The sequence below is a fragment of the Zootermopsis nevadensis genome, unplaced genomic scaffold (genome assembly GCF_977971745.1).
Source record: "Zootermopsis nevadensis isolate Lab colony 2312 unplaced genomic scaffold, Znev_1.0 Znev_ptg000013l, whole genome shotgun sequence".
NCBI lineage: Eukaryota > Metazoa > Arthropoda > Insecta > Blattodea > Termopsidae > Zootermopsis > Zootermopsis nevadensis.
Genome location: NW_028259145.1, coordinates 9,966,642 through 9,991,793, shown reverse-complemented (window position 1 = coordinate 9,991,793; position 25,152 = coordinate 9,966,642). Strand labels below are relative to the sequence as shown.

General features: G+C 36.6%; 1 protein-coding gene across 5 annotated transcripts in view; it reads left to right on the top strand.

The window, feature by feature from the left end:
* Positions 1–25,152, top strand: part of LOC110830756 (stranded at second) — a 102,004-nt gene that overhangs the window by 58,045 nt on the left and 18,807 nt on the right. For 3 of the 5 annotated variants that reach the window (XM_022066027.2, XM_022066023.2, XM_022066025.2), the window contains exons 2-7: positions 12,972–13,646; positions 13,963–14,086; positions 15,413–15,537; positions 16,041–16,331; positions 16,992–17,206; positions 18,838–19,096. In XM_022066027.2, the coding sequence (XP_021921719.1) occupies positions 12,972–13,646; positions 13,963–14,086; positions 15,413–15,537; positions 16,041–16,331; positions 16,992–17,206; positions 18,838–19,096 (1,689 nt within the window). Of the gene's footprint in view, positions 1–12,971; positions 13,647–13,962; positions 14,087–15,412; positions 15,538–16,040; positions 16,332–16,991; positions 17,207–18,837; positions 19,097–21,163; positions 22,603–25,152 lie in introns of those variants that run through there. The other 2 variants (XM_087348592.1, XM_087348591.1) reach the window with 2 other exon arrangements.

Here is a 25,152-nt window from a genome sequence, read left to right as displayed (position 1 = left end):
ATTAAAATTGTCTAACTTAATTTATTTTTTTGTAGAGGAATGAGAATGAGAATGATGCACACACAAAATCTGCTTTGTGTAGACGTACATAAGTTGAGCAATTTAAATTACTGAGCACAAAAATTCCGACTTTGCTGATATTCTAAAAGTAATATTTTTTTGAACAAACTGGTAACAAATGCGGAGACATTGGTAGAGCTGCCATTTAAACGTTATATTCTTTTTTATAAAAGGCAGGATCTTCTACAAATATCTTATAGTAGGTCTGGCTATTTTCCTTAAAACATTTCAGTCTAAATGACTAGGCTACTAGTAACGAGAAATTAACAATTATTAAATTTAGTGATCTGTTTCTGAGCATATGTTATACTAGTAAAAATCTCTCTACTTTAAATTTTGTGGATATAACCTCAAATTTCCCCAAGCGCGCAAGGTTTAATTAACTACTAATGTATAACATTACTTCACATATATTTTGTAGATACGCTTAGGATCTCTCTCCAAACAAAATTTTAAATGACTGGTTTCAGTAGTTCACTAGTCGCTTCAAACAAAATATAAATATAATATAGCCCTAGAGCTCTTGCAACTGATATATTGTTGCTTCACTACAATCATTTATCTTAAGAACTTTTATGTTCTTTATTAGAAGTTCTATTAGTACACAACATTATAGTAACTATTTATTTTATTATTAGTGTTCTGTCTGACGACAGGTCCATATGAACAGGATCCTTCCATCCTTTTCTCCGACTGGGACCTGTTCATATACGTTCTTGGCAGATGATCCAGAAGTGGTTTGCCATTGCCTTCTTCTGTGTGTGTGAATGGAGTAATTGTTGGGATGCCACGGAGAAGCCGGGGAGCCCCCGGAGGAAAACTCCGTGATTCCTAGACCACGGCCTTGCCCAACACAAGTTATAAATCTGAGCACCACCGGGTATTGAACCCGGGACCCCAGGATTACAAGGCTAGTGTTCTGACCACTAGACCACCGTGGCGGTTATAGTAACTATATGGCGGTAATGCAGCGCAAACCTAAGGCCGCCATTTTCGTGTTATTAGCAAGTACATTGGCGGTTTCTAATGGTATGATACTTATACCAAGTTTCTTTAAATTCGTCAGCTGGTTAAAATTTGCTAGGGACACACACCCAATAAAGCTCTGTTTTATAATGAAGCGTTGAAAGCAGATTTAAGAACATCCTTATATATGCTGTGTGTGTTTGTGATTTCTTTTACTTGACTATATGGCCAATAGCATCTTCTGAGCAAAATAACAAGTGTTTGGGAAATTTAATATGCGTTCAATGGCAATATAATACTTTGGATGTGTGAAATATCCATTCTCAAGCAACATAGAGCTTCTAGAAGTTTCACCTAACGCCCTATTTTGGTGTCTGAAACATGAGTATCTCAGTAAGCAAGGAAGTGTTATTATCAAATTTATGCCTCTTTCCCAGATTAATTGGACTTTCGTTGGGTTCAGATCCGTATTTTTAAAACTCTTTCGTGAAAAAAAATCTGTCAAAATAATCTTATATGAAAGAATATCGCAGTGTTTTATTATATTTTATTGTAATTATGACCTTCAACACAACATATTCATAAAACACTTAATGTAATATGGCGACATGTTTCGGTATCAAAATACCACCTTCAGGGCAATTACATATAATGCGCTAACTAGGTTCTAAAACTGGTTTAAGATTAAAATTCTATTACAAGCTTATATAGGTTTAAAATTGGATTAAACAAGAAGTTAAAAATTAATATGCGTTTAAATTTGAACCGAATGAGTCTATTAATTTGTCACATAAAGCTTCAACAAATAAATATCTTAGGTTCATCATTAAATAAATTGAGTGCGTAGATCACAATTGCATTATAATACTGTCTAAATAAGTTTAGGGTTCTAAACTACATATTAAAATTAAAAGATTATAAAACAACATATCGTAAAATATTTCCGATTTACAAGCAGTGCACTACAGATATTCGTTATGGATTTTAGTCTTAATATGCAAAAGTAGACACGTCAGTTGAATTAACAGTGGTTGAGTATTTTTTTATTTATGTTTTGAATCCAATAAAATGTACACAGTTAACTCTGCAGTCTTGCTTGTTTGATAGACTACATAAGTAAATTAAAATCTATACAAATGTAAGTACGTAGTGTTGGTAAGAGGAACGGCTGTCGTAAAGCGATACCAAACAGGCTTAAAAGAGTGGCACGTGACTCGGGGGGGGGGGGGGGATGACCTAGCTGCAGACTGCTGTGAGCGTGAATCGTGACGCTTTTGCGTTTCTTCAAAACTTGCTGTCATTACCCTCAATTCGGAACAGTGAGACGTTAAACAGCATGAAATTTACATTAATCCACATCAAATATTATCCCTTGTTTAAATCATAAAAGCTTTTATTAAACATGTGTACGTATAATTTATTACGAGTTATGTAGTTAACGTTTTAAAATCGTATTTCTTTCGTCTCATTTCGTGGTGCTGAGAATAATTGGACTTTAAAAAGCACGTAGAAGAAAGGCCGGGAAAAAATTGTTTAAGGAAATTTATAATTGTGCTCGTCACCAAATGTTAGGGATGTCAAATCAGCGTGAATGTGTCTGTGGGTCTGACGACTGGAATATATGAAAAATCGTGCAACACTTTAGTCGGAAACCCTGAAAGTAAAAGATTACGTGGGGGATCTAGGCGTAGACGGAACCGAATTTGAAAATATGTTGTGTAGATTTGGACTGAATTCAAATGACATTACAGGTACAGTGACGGACGATTGCGAAATCGTTAGTACACTTTAGTGTAGTGTACTGTGTTCGAGTCTCAGGGACTGTCTGGACGTAACTAGATACAAAATGTCTCTGTATCTAACGGGAATCGAACCCAGTCCATACCATATCATTGTACTGAGATACGCCGTTTCAAAAGATAACTAAATGAAACTATAAGCAACTTTAGAAAGAAACTACGTTTTTAAAACCAGTTCAGTCAGGTTTTAGAGCTTGGTGGTATGTTTATATATAGCCGACTTGTTTTGTTGCTATTCTGCATTATTTATGTTAGAGGCATCGTCACAAAGTGACAAGAAATCTCAATTACAAAGACAGGAAGCGAGATGTACTTTTCGGAGTAAATTTCGATTCACCTGTGTCAGTGGGTTATAAAAGTCTTCAACATCCTGCTTACGCTAGTGATATGGAAATTTGTGGAAACCGGATAATTGTTTCCTGAAGCAATTCTATACGACGGCTAGATTTTAAAATACTTTCAAGACTGGTTCATCAACAGTAATATAATTCACAAACTCCACAGAACAGAATCTTCTATGAAACGTTGTGAGTCGCTCAGCTGGTGAAGTCCCTGCACTTACGAAATTAGAATATTTTTTTCGAGAAAATAATAACTACGGTTAGTTTAATCCAGAACATTTTAAAATCATACTTTTCGAGATCAATTCTAATATTATCTTCTCATCTAGGCCTAGGTCTCTCAATTGATAATTTTCTTTGAAGTTTTTGAACGGAAATTGTTTTGTGTATTAATATTTAATTTCTTGGTATATTGCCACAGAAACAATTGTGTGTTAAGATTATGGATTTTTAATTTTATCATTGTGTAATTTTATTTAGTCTTCTGTTACTTCCTCCCTCTTAAGTCCAATTTCTTTCTTTAGTATTTTGTCTCATACACCCAAATTCTATTATTTGCCTTATAATGACACAGCAATCTAATTAGTAACTTTATGGAGGAAAGTTCTTTATGATTAGCGTATAGTCTAACAGTCAATCAACCAATCAAGATATGCAGAACCTTTTTAAGCCTCGAATGTCCATTACTATGTCTAGGAGCCTATATTAAGCCAGTTAAATCTAGTTCACATATTCACTCCCTGTTTCTTTAAGATATATTTCAAAATTATTCTCCCATTGATGACAAGTTCTTCCAAGTAGTATATTGTCTTCCAGTTTACGACAAATGTCATATGCATTTCTAATATCTGACATGCGTTAAGTGCTTCGCCCATCACATAATCCTTGTTTTAAACACCTTAGTATTATTTTGTAAAAATTACGAAAAATTAAGCTCTTCACTAAGAATTCTTCTGCACCCTCCTATTTCTTCCTCTCTCGTAGGTCCAAATAAGTTTTGGACATAGCACCCATTTTACAGATATTTTCAAAAACTAATAAATTACACTTGGCGTTAATTTTGTCCTCACATTACCACAGGAGTCATGCATTACGTGACAAAGAGTGGAACTGAAAACCGTGACATAGCAAGCATGCCTTCTCGTCCGACAACACAAAGCTAACAAACAAACCTTTGTCTCATTAGCGTCTACACTGAAGCGCATCACCACACAAAAACAATTCCATTGACACGTTTGCGGAAACTTGTAATAGCCTAAAATCTCGAAAGACGTAACACGTAAGACCATAATTTAGCTTTGACAAATAAATGAATAGTGTGTACTTGACTTATCTTTTACAGTTAACGTAGAATTAAAGCATTTACTTTGATATTAAAATATTTTCTTCTACTTCTTTTATCGTGATATGTTGAAAATGTGCGAAATAACATAATACAGGCTTGGTATTGAGACCTTTTGGCATTTTTGACCTGGGAGAGGATAAAAATAACTGCGTAATGATACATTTGAGAATGTATAATCGTCACCAGTTATTATTAGGATGATGAATTAAAGAAGAATGTATGCCAGGCAGAGATGGGATATGTGAGAAGTACACACAACATTTTAGTCGACAAACCTAACAAGAATAGCCCACATGGGAGACTGACGTAGACAGAAGGATGATGATGATGATAATAATAATAATAATAATTCATTTTATTTTTTATTTTAATGCGATGAGTCAGCTGCAGGAGCCAATTGCAGTCAGCCCAAAAATATACAATAACAATAATAATAACAAAAATAATAACAACAATCTTCATACATCATTCGAAAGACGCTGTCGTAAAATAAAATTATATAATACATGTGGCACGTGTTAAAAACAACAAGTATTCCGGAAATAGCTGCTGCTCTATGTACCTTAGGGACAAGGTCTGTCTCGAGTACGTGGGAGTACATATCCCATAAAGTGGTGAATAGATGGGATAATAATAATCTTACAGAAAAAGATCTGACTATATAGACTGGTGGGATAGAACCCAGTGGCGGGCTCCAGTGAACACGGTAATGAGCATTTTAATTACTTAAAAGGCGGTGAACGTCTTAAATATCTGAATGACTCTTCGCTTCTCTAGAAATATTTTGCTCTGAATTAGCTGTCATTGGTTGTAAGTTATCTTCATTTTTGTTTGTATTCCTGGTTGCACGTAGCTGAAAGTAGCAACGCTTTAATGAAACTACACGACTCCCGTCAACAAGCAATTACCACCTATGATCACTGACCGCAAAAATCCATTAGTTTATTTTATTATCGCCTAATCGAGGAAAATAGGACGCACGCCATCGAGCTACATTCACCTCCGGTAGCCTACTGTGTTCTGTTGGGACAATCTCTTCACGACTCGTTAATGAATTCTGGTATTTTTGTGCGTGCAGTAAGCAAGCGCTAGTCTCATGGGATCTAAATACCTCAATTTTCCTACAGCTTGAAATAGGTCGTTAAGAAAAGTCTAAGCATATTTAATAATTTAGTAATGTATAAGTGCATTAATTGTTGATTATGGTCATCATTGTTTTCATTGCAAGCTTTACATCCACGACATGGCATGTTCAACACGATGTATACAATCCACAGCTATTCCCGTGTATTTTTGCCTTTGTAATGTGCAATGCCCCGTAGAGTTCAGCGTGCCCACAGGATACAAATCCCATTACTTTATCAAAATAAGAAGTCTTCTTATTGGTTGTTAGTATTACACAGTTTCTTAAAATGAGATCGGGTACTTTCATAACTAAGTCATTAAGTCCTATATAGGCATATATACATAGCTTTCCTGTTCAGGATATAATACGTAGATATACTTTTGGCATGCAGCTGTGAAGGACTCTGTATATTTCACGTTTCAAATGTTATGTATAAAACTACTCATATCTATGTAGTTTGAGAAAAATACAAGCAGCTATAAATTTCAAGTGACAACTTGTTAACACATAAAATGACCCAGACACGTTTTAACTGAACTCCGTATCATACGAACAGAATTGCACTTCAAAACGAGATGCAATATCTGTGTTCTACATACTTTAACATGCTTCAACACAAGGACTGTACATTACTTCTTAATGCACGTGTTCTACTTTACTTCCATCGTACATCTCAGTTCTGTTAAAAATAACTTAGAACGTGGGTTGATTTATCCCTAATGATAAAAGTATCATTTTAACATTGCTATTTGAAGATATAGCAACTCTTTAGAACGACAAGCTGTTAATGCTTAGTAAGAGAGGCTAAACCTGTAGTTTCAAGCTGGGCAGGTTAAATAAATGAGGAGATAAATGTTTTTGACTTACGATGTGGTTTTGTTTTGTACAGGCTATTAGCATGCAAAATCTCATTAGTAGAAAGAACTCTAAAGCCATTGCTGTCAATTTATTGACTACTCTGGCGATAAGATTTTGGAATTTAAAGGGCAAGTAACACAGAATAAAATTTATGTAAGAGGTGGATGCAAAATGAACAACAAATAATAGCATTTGTGTGAATGTCTGAGATTTCGGAAGTAAGTTTACTTTCACTAGCTTGAATTTAATCTTATGAATTCATATGAATTTTAAAACAGGGGCAATATTGACAAAGTTTAAAGTGTTGTTACAGCATTTCTAAGATATAATCACTATTAAGTCCTCCCTTAGCATTCGATTATAATGTAGTTATCTGTTGTTATGGAAACGCATGTTCATCACCATCACCGCGAAACATTATTGGACCGTATGTAGAGCCAATAAAATCCATTTCAAAATATCTTGACCATCCAGTCAAATGATCGACACTCCTACCCACACTATTATCAATTAATATTCATAATCATCCTCTGATTACTCATATTGACTATATAATACGATCATCTGTTGAAACGTTGTTAAATAAACCAAGAAATAAAACATTAACGCTAGACGACACTGCGATTAGACTATTATGGTTCAATATGAGAAATCATAGGCCATGCTTTTCTATCATTTAGTGGTTCACATGTTCACCATCTTCCTCATTACAGTCCCGAATACACTGTAATGTACATTATACTCTAAGGTGACGTGGTACGTAATATTCTCTTTGTGATTGTTCAAGGTTTAAACTGTTAGCCTGTGTTTGTTACCGGTTTTAGAGAATCAGGTGTATTGATCAGGAAAGAGAAAGTTTGTTTCAATCCCACCGATCCGAAGGCAGATTCCACCTGCAACAAAAAATAATTAGGCAATGCACTCTTGCACTAGCGGCCTTGGCCAGAAAAACAGGGAAGGTACAAGAAAATCGTGATTTTATTTCGTTCTTCAAGCGATTTCTAATGAAGTATTTCGTTCACTGAATGATTTTATGCTCGACTTCTCACAAGAGTCGATACTTTTGAAAGTATTGTTTTTGTATCCAGAAAGGTAAGATAGATGTTTTATGTTAGGAAAGTCAGAGAAATTTAAAGAATTTCAGAAGAAATATACAGAAATATAAATAATAACATAATTTTTATTTTTAAAAGTCAGGAGAATGACAATTTATAGAATTACATAAAGACAGAAGAATTATATTAATATAATTTTTAAAGGGATATAGTTTTAAAATTGATTGAACTGGCTGTATATGAGGTCTTTTAGTGAGCTACGGAAATCAGTATTTGAGTTAAATAAAATCAGATTATTTCTTTGGCCAATTCAATGACTATAAGCTGTTTAGTAAAGATCCTGTTCCTCGTACTTTGTTAAGTAATTACTTATATATTTATTCAACCTCAGACTTATTATTCCTTACTCTACATTTAATAGCGTTGATATAGACTCAGGTAACATTGTTTTGAAAGAAAAAAATGATTTTGACTCAGAAATAACGAAGGAAGCAATCTGAAGCTTATCATTTTTAAATTGATTCTGTGTAAATTTGTAAACACCCAGTAACTATTATCTCAAAATACTATTCTAATATTAAATTGTTTCTATTATTTTACGATTTCCTCTTGTAAACACTGCAGTGAACCTTCGACACAAAAAGGCGAGAAATTTCACAGGTTGAATGATTTTCTAGAATTAATGAATAATTAACTGAAAGAGAAATTCAGTTATCTTTTAGTTATTGTTTCGTGATGTCTCTAAACCGGCTCTATTGAAAATGAGGATACTGATACGTAAAGAGAGTAATTAAAGGAGAATATTCACTGAAAACAATAAAATAATATACGTGATGACATTCTGTCATAATATCGGACGTATCGATTACGAATGAAGTCCGTGATCCCAGAGACTTTCTCTGTCTCCGAAACATTGGACTTCTGCTCCTAATCGATGCGACTATTGGTCCGAGAGATGTTTATCATCTTATGCTGCCGCAAAAAAATTTAAAATATTTAAAGAATATATTTGTTGCTCAGTGGAAATCACAGTATGCAGTACATGTTCAGTGCGCCATCGGTTTAATGACACTCTGTGGAGTAACAGTTGAACTGAAGGGCGAAAGACTAGCAGAACGCAACAATTAGCAATTACTTCGTTTGATCTTCGACAGAGATTAGTTGCAAGGTTAATGAAATTCACTGAACTGCTTCATTCTCTAATCACAACTTAAGTGTCCGAGTTGATGATTGACTGAGTATTTAATGGCGCTGTATCAACTATAAAAAGTTGGTTAGTTTTGTAAGATAATAAAGATATAAATAATAATCTTACTACATTAAGCCAATTAAAACATTTAACTTCAAAACATGGCTCCTTACAAAAAGAAACAAACAACAGATGGATATGAAATATTCTAGAAGTATCGATTAAAAAACCAAGAATCTGAAATGAAGTCTTTATAGCAATTAGAATTCAATTCAATTGAATTAATTTATTAAAGTGCTTGACAACAGCCGAAAAGGCCAATAACAGCCAAGCACTAACAACAATACAAATCTTACAATACTAAGGCAAACAAATAATGAACTGAATATATAAAGTACAATATTAATTTATTGCAAAATAATTAATAAGTAAATGAGCTAAATGTTATGGATAAGTAAATTAAAAATTAAATTAAAATCAGTTCAATTTTGGACAAACAACATACAAGATAAAACATTATACTAAATAAATAATAAAAAAGAACAATGATTATTGTTTAAAAAGCTGACTGACATCAGTAAGCAAAGCAGGATTTTTGTTAAAGATGTCGATGCTCCTGCAGACTGCATTGGCAGCAGAAACACATCTGGCAGAGGGACTGGCCTTGAAATTACGTTGTACAGTAAAGGTGGAGTAGTCTCTGATAGACCTAGTGGGTACGCAGAGACTAACTGTATCAAAAACAGATGAACAACTAATTTTGCCTTTAAAAACATTAATGAGGGAAAGCGCATCAAAAAACCTCCTCCTTAAATGTAACGATAAGAAGTTTAATCTAACTAGTATATCGTCATAATTATAGACACAAACGCCATTAAAAAATCTAGTGTAACATAGAGCTACAAATTTCCTTTGAATCCTTTCCAATTTAAAGGAGTCAGTATTAGTAATAGAGTTCCAAACAACGGATGCATACTCAATTTTGGAACGGACTAAGGTACTGTACAAAACCAAAAGGCTATCAACAGTGGAGAAGGAAGAATCAAACCAAGCATTTTTAAGCTATGTGAAAATATGTAGTTAATTGCTGATGAAAATAAAGCTTACAGTCCAATAGAACACCGAGATCTTTAACACAATAAGAACGTGCCACCAGATTGTTACACAATTTGTAATTAAATTAAATACTGTTTGTCTTTCGGGTGAACGATATAACAGTCGTTTTACTTAAATTAAGTTGCATCCCATTAACAAGACACCAATTATGCAATTTTTTTTTAATAAAGGCGGGAGAGAAATTACTAGAATGGCATGGGTAAGTAAAAATAATGAATAGAATAAGCACACTGATAGGGAAACTCAAAATAAATTTTGAATGAGGAAGACCCATGGAACTATTCAGAACAAAATATTTTAGTAAAGTACTGTAAGTCATCAAGATAGGATAAATGGGATATTAAGAAATTGAAATGTATATATTATCGGAAGATAGAAAAAACTGGACATTTCGTCCATAAACCAATATAAAGAGGAAAAATTATATAAGAAACTAATTTATTACTTAAAAACTTTACCATTTTAATTCAGTATGATTTATATTTTCGAGTATGTAGAAGTGTAGATAGAAATATACGCAAACATTAAATTTTATTACATTAATTTCTAATGGATATATTGTTTATAATTTATCTTGGAGCGTATAAAAATGGTTTTATCTAAATATCTGCTTCCGTAATATTCAGTTCTGTTTTCTAGTTCCATTATTTCCTCTGTTCAGCTTTTACACGATTTCCATTTTTAAGTAAACAAAATCAAATTATAATTTACCCTCCCCTGACTCCCCTGAAGGGCATTTAGTGCCCATCTTCATGAAGCAGAATTTTTCCTGTTGAGATGGTAATAGTCACTCAGCTAGACAAGAATTTAAAACCAAATATCCATTAAAATGTTCACAAAAGCCCATCACTTTTCCATATTTTGAGACAGATTAATCCAGTCCACATCTTTTCACTATAACTTTTAATATTCGTTTTAATATTATTCTCCAGAGTCTTTCTATTTGTCTCCTCCCTTCATCTTTTCCGACTCACATTCTGTATGCACTTCTCATATCCTCATTCTTAACACTTGTCTCCGTCTTATACAGATAATCCTCTTCCTAATAATATTTGGTGAGGAGTAGACCTGCAAATGACGTCACTCCGTGTAATGTAATCTCTCCATGGTTCAAACTTCCCGTCTTAGGCTTCATTATTCTTCCCAGCACGCCTTACATTTTCTAGTATCCTCAACCTACGTTCTACACTGCTTATAAATGTGACTTCGTAATTATTGGATACAACCTTATAACATCCCGTTAGGTTTTCAAATGTTTCTGTCAGCTTTTAGTAATAATACCGTGATCTGCGTGTTTTTAAATGAAGTCTTAAGACTGAATAAAAATTGTGTATTGTATAAGGCATCCGAGGTATGAGGCTGTTCACTTAATTGCTGTCGTAACAGCAATATAGCACAGCATTCTCGTAAGCGTCACACACGCGTGACTTTTTTACATGTCACTGTGTTACTCGAGATCTTGGACTCGTTACCCAGATAAGCACACGTACTGGAGGGATGAACAACTGTCAGTTCTGCCATCTGATTTCTTTCGCTCCCTTTTTATTTAATTCTCTGTCTCTTAATTTCTACCTCTCTTCTTTTCTTCGTTTCTTCCTTTCATATTTTTTCTTATTCCATCGGTTTTAATCACCATAAGACTCGCCATTGTCCTCCATCGCGAGTTACTCCAGTTAACACCTTTACAATATTTAATTCTATTAAACAATTTAATAATCTTCCTTGTCCTTGCATTGGTCTCCAGAAACATATTTCTTCAATCATATCCCTCAAAAAAGGATTTTTCTTCCTGTTTTGCATGGAACATTGATGAAATGTTGACGTACTCTTAGATATATCTGTCCTGTTGTCACTTTGCACACAACAAAACCCTCAAAGACTAGACCGATAATTGAATTTGGGCCTTCGCAATGAAAAGCCGACTTAAAACTGCCTGAGATACATCACGACCAAATTCATATACAATGTTTATCGTCGCAAACATTCTGAATTCTGGTCGAGATATCCCTTGAGAACGTTTATTTGGAACGCAGTATATTTTATGGGACAGCAACGTAAAAACTGGTTTTATGAAGGTATCTTGTGAAGTTTGGAGATAATTGAAATTTCCTCGTGTAGTATTTAACATGGGGTCCGCAGTGGCCGCGCGGTCTGAGGCGTGGGCCTTGTGCCGCTTGGTCGCTGGGACCGTGGGTTCGAATCCCACTCAAGCCATGGATGTTTTTCTGTGTTGTGCTGTCCTGTGTATAGGTAGAGGCCTTGCGACGGGCCGATCCCCCGTCCAAGGAGTCCTACCAAAATGTCTATAGATCAAGCCAACGAAAAGTTGGGACCCGCAGTGCTCAGGCACTTGAAGAACGGGTCGTTCCCAGTATCCCCAGTATTTAACATTTAAGCTCTGAAACCATAACGCTAATTAATTAGGTTAGTAATACTGCAACGGAGCCGGCGTAGCTCAGTCAGTATAGTGACTGCCTACGGACTGGGCAACCGGGGTTCTATCCACGACGGGGGCAGAGGATTTTTCCTCTAGCCTCTGCGTCCAGACCGGCTCTGGGGCCCACCAAGCCTCCTATCCAATGGGTACCGGGGGTAAAGCACGGTCGGGGCGTGATGCTGACCACTTACCCCCATCTAGTGCCGAGCCCAAGAATGAGTAGGAGCTATACCTCCACTCCCCCCAAGCGCTTATATGGCGTATAGTGGGACAGCTTTACTTTTAATACTGCAATGAAAATGTAACTGGACTAATGTTCAACACGAGCTACGAAGTCGTTAAAAGCGACAGAAAAAGCCATTAATTATAAGAGGTCTTATAAAACACACTTAAACGAGGCTAACTAGAATTTAGAGTCCAGTAGCGGTCTGCAGACCGTTGGTTGAAAGCCTACTTTCTTAATTTCGGTTTCTTAAGGTAGCAAATGTGAAGAATGCTATCTTCTGGATTGTTGCGCCGAGTAGTCTGGTAGAAGTTTACCGAAGTTTTAGAGGTATTTTTTACCTCTGAAACGTCAGTAAAATTCTACAAGGCGCAACAACCCAGAAGACAGCCATTTTCGGTAAGTCTGCTTGTATAAAGCCATAAGAGTAAAGACTTGCATTTCTCCACTTTGCAGAATCATCTGTGAACACAACTACATCAACGGCACTAACGACCTCCGACACGTCGAATCCCCTTACTGCAGAGTTATCCAGTAGCAACTCTTCCGGAAGCTCCAGATTGCCATTACTTAATGCCTCGGAACCCAACGATAGCGGTCAGACATTTCTCAGACCACAGACAGACCAAGAAACGTCAAGGAATTCCAGTACTGGAGCAGCTCATGGTCGCGCAATGAATTTCGATGTACAGGAACACCGATCGGACGAAAGCCAGACCGCAGTCACGGTAGAGAAGGGCTCGCTTCAGGACTTGTCCTTGGACGACATTGACGAAACTTCAATTCTATCCACACAAATACGTGATAAAACAAACACCACCATGTCATCGCCATTTCTTTCAGATTCATCGGCAACGCCTGTAACTTCGACAGACCATCCAATTTCTACGACATTAGCTAGTAATTATTCTGATCTTACGATGATTAACGGTAGTAGTTGCGTACAAGGTCAGAAGTTTGATCGAGGATGCAGTGAGACGTGTGAGTGTGGGCTAGACGGCAAGACGATCTGCAGACCAAGGTGCTCAATGCCCTTTTTCAGGAGTGAGATGCTGATAAATGACCCGGCCTGCATCAAAAAGCCTGCGGAAGACCCTTGCTGCGCCCTACTGGTCTGCACTCATGACACAGGTAACTGTAACGTTACTTCTCGGGATCAAACAGAACTATGCATAAATGTAGAACACGGCGCAACACCTCAGAACACACTCATCTTTATATACGCCGCTATGAGAACCTTAGATTTCACGTGGAAGGATTTATTTTACGACTGTACTGCATTCTGGTGGTGAGATATGAACCTTACTTTAGACAAACCTTGACACTAGCGTCTAATAGAGATTCCGTGTTTTTATTTATGGTATTTATGTTTTCGCTCAGTATGCTGACATCATCAGAGACCAAAAGCTGATATGATCTTTTCTTAACGAGTCACTTGATATTGCAGGGACGGAGCCACTTGAGGGTTGCACCTTCAAGAACCAGTCTTACCAGAGGGGAGATACCATCAACGACGGCTGTTCTGCGGTGTGCACTTGTGGCGAGGCGGGCAAGATCCTCTGTAAACCGAGGTGTGAACGTTTGAGGCCTTTCTACCTCAGTTTAATTACCTATATGACACCAATTTTAATTATTATGTTAAACTTGTTTCAATTAATAATACAACTCAGTTTATTCATAAATGATTCACTGAAAGAAGAATGCAATTGTTTTCCTCTTACGTTTATTATATATTGGGATAAAAAATGCGGGTTTTAGTTATTTTGCATTTAATTTCTCATCTTTGGATCCAAATGTTACGCTGTAACTTTGTTTGCTACATTATATAGAGTGAGGAATGTATTTACTGGAAAAAGTTGTCACTCTCAATCCGATGATCATCCAAATTGTTTAACGTCCTACCTGAAAGAAATTGAGTCCGGTAGTTCAGTCAGTATAATTATTTAATTAATTAAATACATAATTAATGTATTATTCGATTCAGTTCTGCCAACTTTATGGACGTTTCACGAAATAAAACACTTCGTACGTTTATTAATGCTATTTCCTTTATTTGCTCTATTGGTAATCCATCTATTTATCCAATGAAGCTGTAAGCTGCTTCCCTAACACCGCGCCATGGTCTCAGTTCTAACCTCGTTTGTGTTTATACAGTACAGGTGATAATGTTTCGCTCGAAGGATGGATTTATGTACGCTTTTGCGGTTTTCCTGTTTTAGTAGAGGCCTTATGACAGACTTGTAATATCTTTATTTCTGTTTATTTAACGACACAATAAGATGCTTAAATTATATAGCATTGAATTACAGGATAATCAGATAATAAAGAATTTATAATAATTGACCTAACCTAAAGTACTCCCCTGGACTTTGCGTAGGGGGCTGAGTAAAACCACAGTCAGAACAGCCGACCTGTGGGGCGAGATTTGAATCCGAGACTTCAGAAATACGTGCAGGAGTGCTAACACTAGACGTTCGGTATCTTTAATACAAAGTTAACTCTGAATTCTAGCTTTGTCTGAGTGAAAATCAACAAAATTGTTATGTGCTTATCAAGTCCTTTATAACGTTGTTTAGGTATTTAGGTATATACGTATTTAATATCACTGGCATTCGGTAGAACAGCTTCATTACAGTGTCGGTCTCTCTAAATCCACTATTCTGCAGAACAATATAAAACGTAGACTACACTAGAGACATTCTAATCCGAGATCTCTGGGTTCGAATGGTTAAAGACCAGGTAAAGAAGATCAAATTATGTCTCCAACTATTGTTAAGACGTCATATTTCTGAAGAGACCTAGGTGCATGTCTGTGGATGACAGTGACAGAAGTCGACTGTATTTATTGCAAGTAACAATATGTTACAAAAGTTCTTGTACGCTGATGGTCTGTGCAGGTGTCCTCCGGTCAACAGGACGTCCTCAGCAGATCGCTGTGTGGAGCTTCCCGACTCCTCTGACCCATGCTGCACAGTCGTCCTCTGCGACGTCAATGAAGGTGACCATGACGTCAACAGAGCAGGTGAGACGGTTATGATTTTCAGTCGTTTAATGATGAACTTAGACGAAAAACCCCAAGCTTTACGGGCATCATACCTGCAGCCAGAGGTAACACTGGTAGGAATTTACAATTCCGTATCATATACTGACATTCTGTTGGTAAACCGCATTTTATATGGGGGTCGCGTTGCAAAGTATAACGAAAACGCGTATAACGGGGAACTTAAAACGATAGCCATTTTGAAGTTGAATTAGCACCATAATTCTTAAATGCTAAACTGATTAGATGCGCATTTCCTGATAACCCTGTAGAAGGTTCATCGCAGGTAACTGGCTTTAAAATTTGGCTGCGGATAGGATAGTGATACTTCCTATAACGATCGCGGATAATGAAAGCGCGTATAATGAGAGTCACAGAAATATAGAAACAAATGAAAGAAAGTAGAATTACAAATGATTCCTAGAACTTATTCTAACGCGATGTCTGTGGGATATAATTACGTTAACTGAGCCACTATTTTTAAGGCGCAGAAGAAATGACCGGGTCGCCCCATCTCCAGCTGCTGACTCTGGAAATAGTGAACACAACCACAGTTCGTCTAGGTCTGGCCGGAGAGCCACAATTCCATCACGAGAATATTACGGTGGAGGCCAGTCTGGATAAGAAGACATGGAAACGTCAAGACTCCCAGGGACTTCTCGTGCAGGGACTCGAAGCTGGGCGGACCTACTACTTCCGCGTAAAATCAGGCAGTATGGTGAGCAACGCCGTTGAAGTATCCATGCCCACAACAGACTCCCAACACTCCGGCACAGGTAACTATAGGCTATTCCAGCTAAGATGAGAGGCGGTCAAAACAAATTCCCCTCTCTTCTCACTCCTTTTGAAACACGTGATAGCAAGTAGGTCCCTACGTAATTAGACCTATCTGAATTGCTTAACTTTTACATATTAGAGGAACATTCTGTGTTAAAACTGATATTTTTATGTATTAACCTGCAGTCAGTTTTCGTGTGTCTGAATCGAGTTGATTCACTGATCGATTCTATGTCCGCCAACTTCCGTCTGTTCTCCTCAAGCAAGGAATATGACCTTCACCACTTAACCACATACGAAAGAGTTTTCAAGGTCTTAGACTTCTTCGCTGGTAGACTTATTTGAAAAGTAAACGTAAGAATATGTTTGTCTGTCTTTCCTGTATCTGATAATCACGCCAATATGGAATATAAACACAGAATACGGGGTTTAATTCAAGGTAGTCAATTGTCTACAGAGCACTCTACAATAAAAACCTCAACTAATGGCAATATGTCTTACACTAAAACAAGAAAACCCGAGAAGAAATTGTATTGCTAACAATGACTGTGATGTGTTCGTGCGGTTGTTTTTGTACAGACTTACTTATTTTCTTATTTATAATTTAAATACTGTTTGGGAACAGTGCTATATAACACAGTATCATGTTATGTATGTAGCGGGCTGCCACTACAAGGGTCGCCATTACATGCCTGGTGAGGGATTTCACGAAGGATGCGAGGCCTACTGCGCATGCACAGACAGTGGGGTACAGTGTGCGACCATCGAGTGTCCAACAGAGTTCGGTTTGGACGTACTGGACCCCAGCTGCGTTGATTGGGAGACACACCCTCCTGACTTCAAGCCTTCGCCACCAAACTGCTGTCCAGGGCAGGTATATGCATAACTTAAGATCAGAGACTATCTAAAACGAACTCCTAACTCCAGGGAACAGTCCCTTTGAAAAATTAATAGCAACTCATCTTGTTAAGAATATACCCATCCTATAATTCTAGTATTTTGCCTCCTTCCCAGCAGCGTTGATGTCACTTCCTGGCTGTTTGCGCCTACCTTTTCAGTAAGTGTCAGTTTTCCTTCAGAGCCTGAGAACACGCCATGCAGTCACGTTGTGACAGAGGACGCACTTAACATGACGTTTCCCATCACACTATTCAGAGACTGTTAAAACATTTCTTTCTACAGCAAAACGTAGCTCAGATTTTGTATTTATTGACATGAATTTTAAGCACGAAAAGAATTAAGAAAAATAGAGTCAGAAAATGTCTATTAACATTACATCCAAACTCAACTGTTTCTGAATTTTATTCTACCAATTACAAAACAGTAATTACATTTCCATGCAATTAGTAGGATTCTAGAACACGTTATGTCTATTAAATTTATGTTAAATATTGTCCGCGTGTTATAAAATGTCATTAAGTACAATTTTTAAGCTTATGCAAAGACAAAGGAAATCAGACTTAAGTAAATTTATATTTTTTTTTTCCTAAGAGACAACCCATTTAGAGACGATGCTTGTACCCTTGCTGAAGTGAAACAGTTTAGCCTCCAAGTTCTGTGGTTTAGGTCTGTCGACTTCTGAATTCCCTAGTAATTATCTACTTCGCACTTGAAACTACGCTATGCTTCACGTTCTAATGTTGTTACACTAACCTCAAGCCTAGAAATTTAACGGGTTCTTTATTTGGTTAGACATTCTCACGGCGGTAAAGACATTGACCGCTGTCTTCTGGATTGTGACGCTTTGTGGTCTTGTAGGTGATTATCAATGTTCCTCTAAACTGTGGGTACCCATCTACAAGAGTGTACTACGTCACAAAACAAAATCACGATCTACAGGATCATTCTTTCTTACTATTCTCTTTGGACAGGTTTCTTCTATAATTTTCCTTCCTTATTTCTTCTTCATCTTTCTTCTTCCTTCTGCAACCCTTTCTCCCCTTACTTACTGTGCTCCTGACAAAGTTTCACTGCATCGGTGGTTTCGAAAAATTTCAATTGTATATCTTAATTGTTTATGTTATAGGATGAAATGGTTTCACAGTAAAGAATAGCATTTTACCGCTTATCAGCTTATCGAGAAAAATAACTGCACGTATTCTAAATGGTCAAGGCGGAGAATGAAGGAAATTATATTTTTTCACGTTTTCTAGCATTTATAGATTAGTGGACTGGACGTCTGATGTAATTAACACTGAATAGGAAACCAAGTAAGGTATGCAGAAATTATATAAGGCACCTAGAAATTCTGGCTTAAGAGGATAATACAGAATTCAGTGTTAGGGAAACATATCATAATGAATTGAATTGAACTGCATTTAACTGACTGTTTTATGAGGTACAGTGGCGGTATTTTGTCAGCGATATTAATCATCAGATTTTACAGATTAGGTCCTTTGGTGTCCTCTCATCCAGAATTAATCCTGACAAAATTCGTCAGGCATTTAATAAGATTCCTTGGATGAAGGATCGAATAGCGATATTGAATGGTCACATCTGTCTCAGGTACGTTGTCGAAACAACGGCTCGTGTGAGTATGAAGGCGAACGTTTCAACAACTGGGCAGAGATCCCGACAAAGCTAACTGGGTGTTCAAAGAGGTGCTACTGCGAGTACGGAAACGTTTCATGCCAATCCACGTGCCCCCCGGTCACAGCCTCTCCGCCCTCAGACCTGCAGTGCGAACCCCGCCAGGCCATACTCGGTCACTTGCCAGGAGATGAATGCTGTTTGTACTGGCTCTGCCCACAACTCCAACACTCAGGTACGCTTCTTTCTACACATTCATTACGTCAGAATACACTACCATTCTTTTGTTTTTTAAAATTATTTTCCAATTCTTCAGAAAGTTATAAATTTTAGGCATTCCATTAACGACCTTTAGCATGAAGATGGCTATCTTCTGAGTTGTTGCGCCGTGTAGTACAGTAGTTTACCGATGTTTCGGAGGTCCTTGCTGCCTCCATCATCAGGGCGATAATTATACTACACGGCGCAACAACCCTGAAGACAGCCATCTTCGGTCTCACCGCCATGAAAACCTCAAATCCTACTTGATTGTTAACATAATAATACAATACTGGCGTAGGAAGAAAAACATCAGATCGTGCGTAATAAACTATCCTTAGTACTGTAGACAGTACCCTATAAAGTAAGAAATTGTATAGTGGGGATCAGTACAAAACCAAGCATTAATCTAAAACAAGATATTGCAAGCGAGCATACAATTTTATTAAGATTTTTAGAAATGTTGGATGCATCCTTATGTTTTAAAAAACAGCTGCTTGATGTATGTCTACACAGATAGCCCATAAGTGACTAAAGATCTTGATCACTAACTAGAGCTGTTGGAAGCTTCATATATACGAGATATTTCCGTAGAGCTTATAAAAATAATGAAGTCCCGTGCTTTTTGTCTCAGATTTTCTCAATCGAGCTTTTAAATTCATAAGCATTGTGTTTTAACACTCTTATTTGGAGGTAATTACACCCGTTTAACAATGCGGTCCATATAATCCATTGCAGAATATTTGCTGAATTAAGGCTAACCTGGGTAGCTTAAAAACAAACTCTGACACAGGACACCTCCCATTGCTCGTCATTTGTAACCTGCATTATAACACGTCGGTAAAAACAAAGGAACTACTAATTTTAAAAAAAATGTTTTATATCAAAGGAATATTGCGTATGAATATTCTCTTGCTTTGTCTATATATTTAATTTATTGGTCAGACATATATGATATTTGTTTTGCTTATTTGGGAATTTAAATCCAAAAAATTATTACAATTGACATCAAACTTTTTTTTATATCTTAATTGCGTCATGTTTGTGTTTTATTGATACAATAATTTATTTTCCGTCTATACACAAACTTAAAATAATGTTATTTAAAATTACTTAAAATTATAACATTTCTCAGTAAATACTGTATCTTGTTACATTTTGTATTGACGACATGTTTCGATGTGTATTACATCATCATCAAACAAATCAATATACGCAACGCAAGATGTGCAACAGTTTTTAAAATTGATAGACCTGATGATGATGTAATACACATCGAAACATGTCGTCAATACAAAATGTAACAAGATACAGTATTTACTGAGAAATGTTATAATTTTAAGTAATTTTAAACAACATTATTTTAAGTTTGTGTATAGACGGAAAATAAATTATTGTATCAAACTTTTTATATTTTACAGCATTGCGGTAACGTATCAGTACTGTATCAGAATGAGATTGTGTTGATCGAATCAGCTCGTTTTGATATAAGCCTAATATGCGGCAACAGCTTAAACTTTAAATATGCGCCTTTCACATCACTTCAGAATAACATTTAATAGTAAGTTAATAAGAACATGCCATGTGTCATTTAAAAACAAAAACAGAAATTCTCAATTAGAAACATATATAACCATGCGAGTCAATTAAATTTGCTGATTGTAATTTAAGAAGTTATACAGACATACCAACAAGTAAAACTGTATGTAGTTTTATTTAACTTACACTTTTAACATTGTTGTATGTTTGTCTTTAGGTAGCTTATTTTTCAGAAGAGTGTATAATTTGTAGTGTGTATTGTTTCTTATGGGTATCTGTAAGATAGTTCTATACTAAAAATTAAAGATTTAAATATTCACTAATAAACTTCACTTTGGCTCTAGATAATCTCAATATTAAGACGATACATTTATTTATCGTTTAATTAACGACGCTCTTTCAGTAGCTCTAACTATATAACATTGAATTAAAACCAGGTTACAAATATTTTATGCATCTTAATTATTGATTATCGAAGACATCGGCTTGAATTTCCACGTTACAGGAAGTAACACGACAATGATGGACGACCGACCGACTAAACAAAGACAACCTGAAAACCAAACGGCATCTTCGTTTACACCTGCTGGTGTACCTATGAAGTCCGACCATCAACATGCATTCCTACCCTTGAATCCCGATTACGAACCACCGGCTTTATTCCCGTTGCTGGAACCTCTTCAACACGACGATGAAAGCCATAATCAAACGCGTCCCGTCAACAACGTTAACTCGGTTAAAGACAAGGACTCTAATACCAAAGACGGGCCGAAGAAATTTTCTGGAGATCAAAAACTAACACAACCTGCTCAAACTAAAACTTCACTCCCGCCTTATCAAATAGATGATATACTTATAACAACAACAGAAGCTTCAAACAATCGTGAAACTGAAGCGGGGAAAGAGTATCAATCAGTCGAAAAACTCCAACATCCGAAGCATAAAGACGTTTTAAAAACGGAAGAAAAACTTGAACCCTACCACGTCAAGCCTCCACTTCTACCAGAATATGAAGAACGTCCTTTAGATAACTCTGAGAAACCATTTACGTGGTTACAACAGCAACACAAGGAAGACAAAAATAAACACGAAGTTACTTTGCCCAACTCTGCAGACGGAAGATCGCCTTCTGTTCGTCCTGACAAGCCACCGTTAGATAATCCACCAAACCATCTCAACCCAGGACAGTATTTCACATCTCCAAGCAGAACTCCGGTACTTGTTCCAGAAGACATTTTTCATGTCCAGGCTGTTCCAGGCTCAGCTACAATCCAACAAGAAAATCCTTCTCCAGAACATCATTCTGATGGTCCTTCGGATCCACATCTTGCACAGATACTGATGCATTTACAGAGACAGGGAATCCTTCCTGATCGTTTCACAATACTTCAAGACGGTCATCCACCTCACGAAGACACGCTACAACAACAGAGAACAGAACCACAAGAAGAAAATACAAAGGCAACACCCGAAAACAGACCCGTTTATGAAAGCGACTCTGATGATATTCGAATTCACATTCCTCCAGGACGTCTACCACCCCGATACATCCAGGGAATCGTGCCGAAACCAAGTCCTAGACCTAGTCAGTATCCATCTTTATACCAGACAGGCGTGCCTCGTCCATTGCTTAATGATCCCAGAAATATTTTACCCCATCCCTTACTTCCAGACCAATATCCTGACCAGTCAGGTCGACAACCAGACACAGATGGACCACTCGTGGCTCATGTACCATATCAAGGACTGTTGGCATCACACCAATACCAAGGGGTACAGCACATTCCACCCCATGTTGACATTGACCATCTGCTACTGACATCACAAGGACGCCACAACCGGTCACAACCAGGTCAGTTGTTTCGACTTTGTGAAGCCTGCAGTAGACTTAGCTGCATGAGGTTGCGGCGTAGACTTGAGACAAAGTAGTGCAAGACTGTAACATCGAAGTCGAATTTTCGGGTCTACGGGTGTACATTAACACTTTAAAGCCTGTGATAACTATAAACACGACCTTTTAAAACATTAGGTAACTTTTCATTTTGCTCACAGAGCGTTTTGTTTTGTATGATTCTCAGTTTAAAAGCAATAATTTAATTAAGCAACATTGACCAATTAATATTTGTAAAGAAAACGTGCTGTACGTTTTATAGTTGATAACTGAATATTTAAATATTAGGCTATTTAGACGAGCTTCAGCTTACATGGGTTAAAATTCTGCACATGAAATTTTGGGTGAAAATTTGTCCCTTCTTTTCGCTGCGTGTCAAACTTACAAGAGCTTAAACTGCCAATTTCTTGGTTAAAACACAGTGTAGTCATGTAAATGGAATTTTCTTAACTACTTCCATAAAATAATCAGCGCCTTTTGGCATTTGAAGTAATTGAACTAGCACGTACTTTCTCAAGCTGTGGTACGAAACATCTCATTTTGTTTTCTTGTTTGAAAATAGAAATATTAATTTTATAGGCAGATCCTCTGCTCCTGTCTGGGATCGAACGCCAGTGACTATACGCACTGAGCAACCCCGGCTCCTTGGATGAAATAAGAATAAGATAATAAAAAATAACGTTATAAAAAAACAAGCTTAATACGAACTATAAGCCGATGTTTTTAAGTGAGCGTTTATAACGTTTATTGTGCGAAATCGCTAAACATTCACTCTTTGTGTATATGCATTGAATTTATTTGACTGAGGATAGGAATGAACCTTCAAGTTCCATAAAATCTTCGGAATTTAATGACTCTCTGAACAACTATCAGTTTTTCCGAATCTGCTCCATGGGTATATTTGCGCCGAGGTTGAAGAAGGCCCAAGTTTAAATCTGACCAATCGCCCTCAGGGCTGAGAATTTGTTTAATGACGTCTTGCTTGTAGGTTACTTAACGACGCATTGTCAATGTAAAGGTTACCTATTATGGAACGAAACGGTAAAATATCATAAATAGTTAAAAGGTGAGGATTTGGAAGAAGACAGTCTGTTTCAAGGTACAATAGCGGAATTCGTCTACAGAGTCTGAAAACTATCAGAATGTGACCGGCATTGAAAACGGGAGCCTAAATGTGCGTCCAGACAGCTCTACCCACACCCGAAACCATGGCTGATATGCATCGTGCTCTATCAGCCCAGGCTCGTAAAACCGCCCACATTTACGGAGGCTTGACGCAACTTAAATAACAAAAATCGAATACACCGCGCGGTGGAAATGCGTTTAGATTTAAAGCAACGCCATTTGTCAATGTGTTTCGACCTTAAGCATGAAATTGTAATGCGCGTGTGATTTCTTGTCTATTATATATTTCCTTTTTGCTACCATAAATACCTTAATCTTTCTTGACTGTTTCCCTTTTTCAAATTATCAATCCTCGACCTAAAGAAATTTTCTGTAAATCTCAACTATGAATTCCAAAATAAATAAATATATATATATATATATATATATATATATATATATATATATATATAAACCTGCACTTGTCTCGTCTGAAAAAATTGCAAATGCCAATATAATCAATTGCTTTTCTCTGCAGTGTGATTGACATTCTCCTCACTCTTTTAGATATTCAGAAATGTGTAACCTATACAGAATTCCAGCTGACCGGTTGAGATATTCCATCTTCTTCTATTGTCGACATTATTTTCCGACATAACTTCTTACTTGGCTGTATAAATAATCTATATGAAATAGAGAATTTCTTCCGTGCTTCCATCTTGTGTTCAACTTCCGCGATATCGTTTACAATCTGACCACTTATTCTGCTGAGTGGGAGTTCTTTATGCCAAACAAAAAATACAAACAATATAAGATAACCAAAACATTTTAAATACAATAGTTTTACATTCGGTATAAAAATAATTTCTCTATTTTCAAGTGTTTTATGCAATATGGTACAAGAAGAATAGATAGGTATTTAAAAGTGGTGTACCAACTGTAGCAGTCATTTACCGAAGCATTGTTTTATAGGGCTATGGCATTCGGTGGACTTCAAAGGGCTGTTGAGAAAGCAATCGTAACCGATTTTAAGAACTAACCTTCAGTCTTTTGAGAGACTGAGGAAACTACGAATAAAAAATAGTTGGTATTCCAGTCGATTCAAACCCGGGATGTCTCGTATACAAGTCAGAAGCATTACTGCTCTTGCCTAAAACACTTCACATATTAATTTGAAGTATAAATAGCCGTTTGTACATTTGTTGACTGGGCTGATTTAGTTTTTCTTCTAGAGAAAACTCTTAAATGGTCCTTGAATTAAATTTAATTTTATGATTTATCTCCTGAAATTTACTGCGTGTTTTATTGCTTCTCTCGTAACAGTTCTGCACGAATGTATTACTTCTAAAGTGTTTTGTTCTCGTTTCTTATGTATATGCTTGTTTCATGTGTACTGTACTCTTTTTATTATTCCTGCCCCTCTGATTACGAGGCTCTGTTGCTAAATCAATGCGCTTCACGCTCCTTCCAACATCGTCTGAGAAGCTTTAGAATGAACC